The 9,466-nt window shown below is 41.8% G+C and overlaps 1 protein-coding gene across 2 annotated transcripts in view; it reads right to left on the bottom strand.

Moving 5' to 3' along the window:
• Positions 1-7,349: 7,349 nt before the first annotated feature.
• Positions 7,350-9,466, bottom strand: part of AMPH (amphiphysin) — a 324,014-nt gene continuing 321,897 nt past the window's right edge. For both annotated transcript variants that reach the window (XM_006832119.1, XM_006832120.1), the window contains one exon: positions 7,350-7,457. In XM_006832119.1, coding sequence (XP_006832182.1) covers positions 7,350-7,457 — 108 coding nt within the window. The remainder of the gene's footprint in view (positions 7,458-9,466) is intronic.

Raw genomic sequence — 9,466 nt, 5'->3', positions numbered from 1 at the left:
TCTTAAATACTATAGATATTAATCCTTTGTGAATTTGTTTGTACAAACGTTGCTCAAAGTATTTTTCATTAAATAGAAGTTCTTAATTTTGTAAAGGAAGATTTTTTTTTTTTTTTTTTTTGAATCATATACTTCAGATACTTTGGAGTCTTGTTTAAAGACTCACCATCTCCAACATCAGAAAAGTATTCTGAATTTTCTTTCTATTTCTATTTCAGATTTATTTCTGCCTTCAGCCCGGACTGAGAGTGTCTGGATTCACCTGAAATAGTGGACTTGTCAGCCTCCTGTTCATTGAGTTATGCACTCATGTAGGAAGACCTTGGGGTCCTGGTGTGGCCCTGTGGGTTAATGCGTTGGACTGCAAAGTAGGTTTCAACTGCAAGGTTGCCAGTTCAAGCTCACCGGTCCCTCCTAGGAAACCCTATACAAGGTTTCTATGGGTCAGAATCAACTCTAGGGCATTTAACAACAGCAACAGGAAGTCTTGGGGCTGGATTCAGAATATGGAAGGGTTGTGGGAGAGAGTTTATCAGATACTTTGCAAATACTAGAGGACAAGGAGTGGAGTGGTGGAGAAGACTTTTGTTGGGGAGGTGAGAATGGAGTCTTTAGTTGTGGAGACCATTAGCAGAGGAGACTGCAACTTGGGGAACAAAGGTCTGCAGGGGTGGTGGGGTGGGGAGTGCAGAGCAGGGCTGCAAGGAGACTAATCGGACTTTGATAATCAAACAGAAGCCTTGGGATCTGATATGATAGACAATAAAATTCATTGTCAGTTTTGACTCAAGGTGACCTTGTGTGCAGAGTAAAATTACTCCATAGGATTTTTAAGGCTTTCACTGTTTAGAAGCAGGCCTGTCTTCTGAGGTGCCGTTGGGTGGGTTTGAACCACAAACTTTTCAGTGTGTAGTCAAGCACTTTGCTATTTGCACCACCAGAAACTCTTGGTGTTATACGATATTGTTGTTTAAGTGCTGTCGAGTGAGTTCTGTCTCAAAGCCACCTTGTGTAGGGTTTCCAAGGCTGCACATCTTTGATGGAGCAGAAAGCCTCATCTTTCTCCCTCGGAATGACTGGTAGTGTTGAACCACTGACCATGTGCTTCACAGTCCAGTGCTTTAGAATACAGAGTCACCACACTCCCTGATATACAATGTTGTTGTTGTTGTTGTTAAGTGCCGTCAAGTCAGTTCCCACCCATAGCGACCCTGTATAGGGTTTCCAAGGAGCAGTTGGTGAGCTTGAACTGCCGACCTTGCAGTCCAAATGACTTTGCAGTCTTGGTGCATTAACCCACAGCGCCACACCAGGACTCCTGATATACAATAGAGATACATAATTAGTGTGGGGGTTGAGGGGGAGGGGAAGTGTATTCTGAGCACAAAAATGACAGAGGGGAGTAAAAATGTGTTGACCACCACGTTAAGTAATATGTAAGGATTAGGGTATAGGAGGAAGAGAAGAAGGAAGAATATCAAACTAGTCTCCCTTGGCAGTGATAAGAACCAACACTAACTAGGCCAGGTAGCAGAGGTTAGAGTGCAAGATTCCTTGATATTTTAAAGGAAGGAACAATGGCCAACGTTTATGATCTTGAAAATGAAGCACACAAGAAGGCACCTAAATTTTGAAACCTAGGATTCTGAACAATGAGACACCCCTTAGTAATGGAAGGTGGCAAGATCTCTTTACTTTCTTTTTCTTCTTCTTTAGAAAATACTGTATTGAGGTTTTGGTGAATGTTCACAAGTTAGGTTCCCATCTGGCAATTTCCACACAAATCCTTCAGTGACCTTAGTTAGATTATCACAATGTGTCAATATTCTCTTTGTGCTCAGTTTGTTCCCTTTTGCATATTCTAGTTTCTCTGTCCCCATTGTATTCTTGGTTTCCGGTTGTTGACCTTTTGGTCTCATAGTAATGGTTTTAGGGTAGGGTGTTAATCTTGCAGGTAATAGCCTTTATTTTGCTTGTAACTCTTCTTTTTTTTGCTAAAATAGCAAAATATTTCAGTGGATAGGCTCAGTTCTAGATTTAAAAAGTGTCTCAGGGTCACAGCCTTAAGTAGACAGTCCTCTGTATCTCTGCTGTTTCCGTTGGGCTGTTATTTTTGTCTTGTTTGTAAATAAGAATTCGAATTCTGCTCCATATTGTCCCCCATTCTATTTGGGACCAGCTACTGTGACCTCAGTCAGAACACCATCTAGCTCTTCTGGTCTCAGGGTAGATGAGGTTGCGGCTCACATAGACTTGTTACTGCTCTGAGCTTTTGCTTTCTGTCTTACTCTTTTGCTCCTGGAGAGTAGCTACCCATACCCGTACTTGATTATTAAATGTGTGGCAGGGTTTAGAAAACTGTTTTGTTGAGACCAAGGATGATGTCTTATTAATCATGTTTCAACATACTGTAATTGACAGCAGGAGCTCGGCAAATGTCTAATGAGTAAATGAACATGTGGGCTGGAAAGCAATAGCATACTTCAACAGAATCGTTCTTTGGACAGCTGAAATACAAACTGAGGGCTAGAGATGGACAACTACCTGTCCCGCTTCCCACTCCCAGTACCCACTGGGAAAAAGAAGAAAACTTAATTAAGGTGACAGATGAGAACAATCGAAGAGGTAGGAAAACAAGGATTGGGATCTCAGGGAGAGCTTGAAAGTTTGTTAGCATAATCGAACACCACATCAATAATTTGATGGTCACTGATAGGTTTTTAGAGAGCAGGCAAAACAGCATAAAAACATAAATTTTCTCTGAAACTTGTTGAGCAGGGAGTAAGTACAATGTGACAATGTTCCTGCACTGGACTGGTGCTATATCATGAAAGGTTTATAAAGACCTAACTCCATACCAAGGAGCTCTGGTAGTGTAGTGGTTACAAGTCAGGCTTAAGTTCAGCAGTTCAAAACTACCAGCCATTCTGTGGGAGAAAGATGAGGCTTTCTGCTCCTGTAAAGATTTACAGCCTCAGAAACCCTGTACAGGGTCACTATGAGTCGGAATGACTCCACGGCACATAACCACCACCACCAATTGTTGGGTGGTGCAAGGGAGAGGGAATAAGCATACAACTCTGACCCAACCACAAATATCAGTCACCCTGAGTGTTGGACCTGACATCACAGGGGCCTGGGTACTAATGGGATATTAAGAGACTAAGAGGAAGCTTCAAGGTGTCCAGGCTTCCTCTCAATTTGCATAGATTTAAGGATTGAGTTTCAATTTTCTAAGAAGTCAATACATAGGCTAATCGCTGTGTGTTAATGTGCTGGACTGCAAAGTGGATTTGAACTGCTACACCAGTGTTTCAAGCTCACCAGCCGCTCCTCAAAACCCTAAAAAGTGTCACTATGGGTTGGAACAAACTTGAAGACCCTTAGCAACAACAATGCAATCTTAAAATAAGAATAACCAATGAGTCACAAAATATTTGAAAGGACTATTAAACTTATCCAAGCAGATTTTATTCAGCTATTATAAACAACCCATGGATGGAATAGATTGAACTCTTGCTGTGTGCATTGAGCGGTGCCGCCTCGGGATGATAGGTAGAAGGTAGACAGTGTCCAGGATCAATATAGAAATTTGTCAGAAGACTGGCTGCCATCTTCTCCATGCAGCTACCAAATACCAGTTTCCATTTTGTTTGAGTCTTAGGAAGAAATCAGAGGCTTCTGACCACCATGCAGAGAAATCGTATGATCAGAGATCATCTCTCTAAGGTCGGGCATATCATGTGTTTCTAAGGTTTTTAGTTGGGTTCCAAATAAAAACCAGAAGGCAGCTCAGGCTCCCTTTAAAAAGTAGTGGAATCCTAGACAAGTCAAGCCTGTATTTCTTAGACCTTATTCAAGGTGTTCAGCCATATGATTTAGGAAGAACTTGTCATTCAATCTTTTAACTTATGGCTTTCTCATAATTTTTACAGATTCCCAAAGACTTTTCTCTAGTGGATCAACTGAATAGGCCATGAAGCCATGTTGGGGTGTTTTTAATAGCCTACCTCTAGGCTCTTTTAAAGTGTTGAAGAGCAAAGATGTCAGCTTGAGGACTAAGGTGCACCAGACCCAAGCCATGGTATTTTTAATATGAATGCAGACGACTGTAGAAGAATTTATGCATTTGAGTTATGGTGTTGGAGGGGAATATTGAAAGTGCCGTGGGCTGCCAAAAGAACAAACAGATCTGTGTTTGAAGAGGTGCAGCCAGAGTGCTCCTTGGAGGCCAGGATGGCCAGACTTTGTCTCTCATATTCGGACATATCGTCAGGAGGGACCAATCGCTGAAGATGGATATCATGTTTGGTACGATGTATCTCTATGGGTTGCTGAGAAAGGGGACAGCAGTGACAAGAATCTCCACACTAGCAGTTACACTAGTAACCACATAAGTCCTTGAAACTACTTAGAAAATCCATCAAAATGAAAGATGTCTACCTCATGTTTGCAGATGGTTCTGAAAAATGTTATTCTCCCTAGCTCTACATTTTAGTATATTGAGAAGCCATGGATCTGGAAAATTCCTCAAACAAAAATAAATCTGTGATACCTGTGATAACTTTGATTTGGTGTTTACGTAAAACAAAAACAACCAAAAAACTTCCAAAGGCTACAGACTAGGACAATTGAAACTAATTGATATCTTGTCATTTTGAAAGAGTCTGTTCAGTTCATTTAGGAATCTTGTGTTGTTGTTGTTGCTAAGTGATGTCGAGTCGGTTCTGACTCATAGCGACCCTGTATAGGGCTTCTGAGGAGCAGCTGGTGAGCTTGAACCGCTGAGCTTGCGCTTCAAAGCGACACCAGAAACCTTATAGGAGTGGGCTAAATTGATCAGGCATCAGGCACAATGTCCTGCCAAGTTGGGCTCTCTGAGAGCTCTGTGAGGAACTCTGATGGCACTGTGGTTTAGTGCTTGCCTGCTAACCGAAAAGTCTATGGTTCACACCCATCAGCAACTCCGAGGGAGAAAATACATGGCAATTTGCTCCTGTAGGGATGTATGGCCTTGGAAACCCTACAAGGCAGTTCCACTCTGTCATACAGGGATCTATGTGTAGGAATTGACTTGTTGACTCCTAGCAACAACAATGAGAGCAGTCTGGGAAGTATTTCAGTGTAGCTGCTCCAACTGTGACAATTGCCTTTGTAGAGGATTAGAGCATTTTATAATTAGAACGAATTTTTTCAGTCTTAGCTTGTAATGTTGTCCGTGTGCTCCCAGTGCCAGGATTTCTGTAATATATCTTTGTTTATTTACTGAATTGTCAGTTATGCTGATGGACAGTGGCTTGAGATTTGTCATTCCTGATGACCCCACTTCTCTGTAAACTTGCCCTTGGAAAAACCATCAATAACAGTTCTTTCTCTATTAACACTTAAAACATCAACATCAGTCATCCGCTAGAAAACTTCAAACCATGGATCAGATATATATACCACGTTAAATGTCTAATAATACACTTTCCTGATCAGCTTACGAGATGTACTGAATTCCATTAGCAGAAACGAGTCTAAATCAAATAAAGGTTTTTTAAAAGAATTATCTTCAGTAAACAATGGCCTGATGAATGGATTCTTCTATTTCATCTGATCTACATTGTTGTTGTTTTTAATGTACCTATGAACATAAAGGAGCTCTGGTAACGTAGCGGTTATGAATCAGGCTACTAACCCTAAAGTCAGCAGTTTGAAACTACCAGCGGTTCCGTGGGAGAAAGATGAGGCTTTCTGCTCCCGTAAAGATTTACAGCCTCGGAAATCCTGTACAGGGTTGCTGTGAGTTGGAATCGGCTCCATGGTACACCACCACCACCACCACCACCAACATGAACATAAACATGCCAGAAAGAAAAGTGAACAAAAAATGAGGTTGGTGTGAAACGGGGTTGCTGATTATGAAGGCAGTAAGACTTTCAGCTACAGAGACTCAGTGTCCACCAGCCTGCACGCTGGAGGGGCCTCCATCTGCCGCTGTTATTTGTGCTCTAGTAATTGCTGGTTCTCAGGGGACACTGAGGGACCCAGCAATGACTGGATGAAGAAGTTGAGGGAAGAGAGGTGGGCTGTGGAGGGGCACCGTCAGTGAAGGAACAAGCGAAATTCTGCACAAATAACAACTTCCAGGAGCACATCTGACTGAAACATGATTTCCAAGACAGTGACTCATAAGAAGGAATTAGGCTAACATTTGGAGATTACCAAAGGTTTATTTGGAATGACACAACACTGAAAACATAATTGTTACAGATGACTTGTTGATACAGCATACATCACCTCTATCTTATTTTAGGACAATCTGTGAAGATGAGTTGCATAAATATAAAGAGGTGGAAATAAATAGGAGCTTTTTTTTAAAATAGTGTTCTTTTGGGGGTTGGTTTATATGCCCCATCATCTAGCCAATCTCAGAAAAATAGAAGCTAAGACTACTTAGCTGTTCATCCCAACTGATCTATCTCCAGCCTCAACGGCTGAACATTGAGATACCCAGGCTCTGCTTTCTCCAAAAGGTACAAGCTCTGATTTGCTATTTGTCATCTCATCCTGCAAAATGCACATTACGAACACAGATACTGTCAAGTGTTTTGGCAATGGGATGGTTGGTTTTGCCCTGAGGCAAAACTGCAACTATAATGCCAGACAGAAGAAAAGCAATGCGTGGATCAATGACACTTGAGAGGCAAACGCTACAATGAGAAGGGGAAACTTGAACTATGTATATGTAGACTTCTGCATACACATAGGTCCATGGGGAGTCACAGGACTAGCCTGAGTGATTGTATGTGCATATATACACAGAGATATGGAGTTGCATTCGAAAAGAACATTGAAAACGTTTGCAGCAGTTTAGTTCAAAACGCAGTAAACTTGAAAGGGTGAGAGGGAGAGCTCGTGCTCACACCAGCATGGGTGGGGGGGTTGCTGGAGGGGAGGGTCTTAATCATCCTGGATTACAGGAAAACTCATCCCGTCTTCCCCACGGCAGCCATAAAAGACCACACATGTGGTGCAGGGACCTTCTTGTTCTGGTCTGGAGAAAACTAATTTAGAAGTGGTGGAAAGGGATCAAGTACAAGTTACCACAGCTTGGACAAAGCACAAACAAACCTGTTATCAATAATGTGGGAACAAGTGAGGACTTTTTTTTTTTTTTTTCTTAATTCACTTTTTTTTCCCTCTTTAATATTGTTTTGCACACATGCTCCTTTGAGATGTCTTTCCAAGCTTTGCCTGGCATCAGTCAGTAAATCATTAATAGTATAGTAGCAAAAGTGAACGCTTCAGGTTTTCAAGAAGGTTTAAAAACCCAGCCTCCAAGAACTTCTGTAATACTTTAGACCCTAATCCAGGCGCCGGGTGAAGTTCTCGGGGAATAGGCCTTTGTAGGTGGCAAGATCTTTGTACTGAAGCCAGTCTGATTCCTTCACGCCAACCAGCCAGCCTGCATCCTGCAACACAAAGAAAGACAGGGCATTCAGGATGCCATGAGCCATCTGACAAACCTGTACTACCAACATTTCATAAAATATTCAGGATCCAATGAAACCACTTGAAAAATCCCCAGAGCCAACAATTAGTAAAATAGCCAGAATGCAATGAAACTACTCAAAACTCCTCACAGCAAATGATTAATTAAATACTAGTTGGGTGTGAGGTTCTCTATCATAATGTCACCTCATGTCACATAGACTGGTGTGCTTTAACCAGTGTGAAAACATGTCCCAAATAATTTGTTATTAAATAAAAAAAATACTTAAAGAATTGACATTTGAAATGATTTATTTTCTTTATAACATATCATTGTTGTTGAGTGCTGCTGAGTTTGTTCCAACTGAAAATAATCCTGAATAGGGTTTCCAAGAAGCGGCTGGTGGGTTTGAACTGCCAATCTTGCAGTGAGCAGTCCAGTGCTTATCCTACAGACTAGGACTCAAATGTATCATTAATTGAAATTTAACATTAATATTTGAATTTTTTATAAAGTATAACAAAATGAAAGGAGCTCTGGTAGCGTAGTGGTTACGAATCAGGCTGCGAACCGCAAGGTCAGCAGTTTGAAACTACCAGCCGCTCCGCGGGAGAAAGATGAGGCTTTCTGCTCCTGTAAAGATTTACAGCCTCGGAAACCCTGTACAAGGTCGCTATGGGTCAGAACCGACTCCATGGCACACGACTACCACCATAACAAACTGAAGGTGCCTTGTTGTCATAGTGGGTTAAACATTGAGTTGCTAACCACAAGGTTGGTGGTTCAAACCCACCAAGCCTTTTTCAGGAGAACAATGAGTCTGTCTTCTTCCATAAAGATTTACAGTCTCAACAACCCTAAGGAGCAGTTCTACTCTCCTTACTATCAGTTGTCAAGTCGATGGCAGTAGGTACAGCTGACTAACACTAATTAGATTATGACAGCAATCCTTAAGGACATAGATACGGATTAGAATTTTAGCTAGTGCAAAGAGAGGAAGACCATGTGAAAACCTGCAGCTTACTTGAACACTGCCTGACTTGTGGACCACAGTGAAGACAAGACTTGGATGCCTGGGTTAGAATATAGGGCTGACAAAGCTATGGGATGCCTCTCTTTTATCCAGAACTACCTGCTAAGAAGAAATGACTGTTCTCCAGTTCACACCATGTAACCCAAACAGACCACTGCAAAACCAAAGTCAACTCACAGATGTCCAGTCAATACTGACCCATGGCAGCTCTATGGGAACTGCTCCCTAGTGTGTCTGAGACCGTACATTTTTATGGGAGCAGACAGCCTGATTTTTCTCCTGTAGAATGGCTGGTGTGTTTGAACCGATGACCTTGCAGTTAGCAGTACAATGCTTAACCGGCTGTGCCACCAGGGGTCCTTAAACCACTATACTCAGGGCTTGTCAATACAAAGAGCTAGATAGGAGCTGTACGATATTAACATTGTTATAAAGGCTTCGTGTTCAAGTCTGCATAAAGTACAAAGTAAAGTCGATGTCATGCCATTCTTTTTTTAAAAGTTTTTATTGTGAATTAAATGAAAGTTTACAGGGCAGATTAGCAGTTCTACATTAAAAAAAAAATCACACATTTTTGTTTCGTTGTTGTTGTGATGTGCCGTGGAATCGGTTCTGACTCATAGTGACCCTGCATAGAGTTTCCGAGGCTGTAAATCTTTACCGGAGCAGAAAGCCTCATCTTTCTCTTGCGGAACAGCTGGTAGTTTCGAACTGCTGACCTTGAGGTTTGCAGCCTGATTCGTAACCACTACGCTACCAGAGCTCCTGGTTATAATTCCCTCCATGTACCATCAGTTAACAGTATTTCTCTCTATTCATTTTAGCTCTATTTATTTTAAAACACTCAGGCACATGTAATAATTTAAAGCACCAAAGGGCGCATTCTGCAAGTCTGCCTCCTGGCCATCAGCTCTCAGTCCCTCTCTTCCCATGAATCAAGAGTCCTCAACTGCTCC

Source organism: Chrysochloris asiatica, unplaced genomic scaffold, assembly GCF_000296735.1.
Source record: "Chrysochloris asiatica unplaced genomic scaffold, ChrAsi1.0 scaffold00006, whole genome shotgun sequence".
Taxonomy (NCBI): Eukaryota; Metazoa; Chordata; class Mammalia; order Afrosoricida; family Chrysochloridae; genus Chrysochloris; species Chrysochloris asiatica.
Note: the sequence above shows the minus strand (reverse complement) of the source record. Positions and strands in the feature narration are given on the sequence as shown.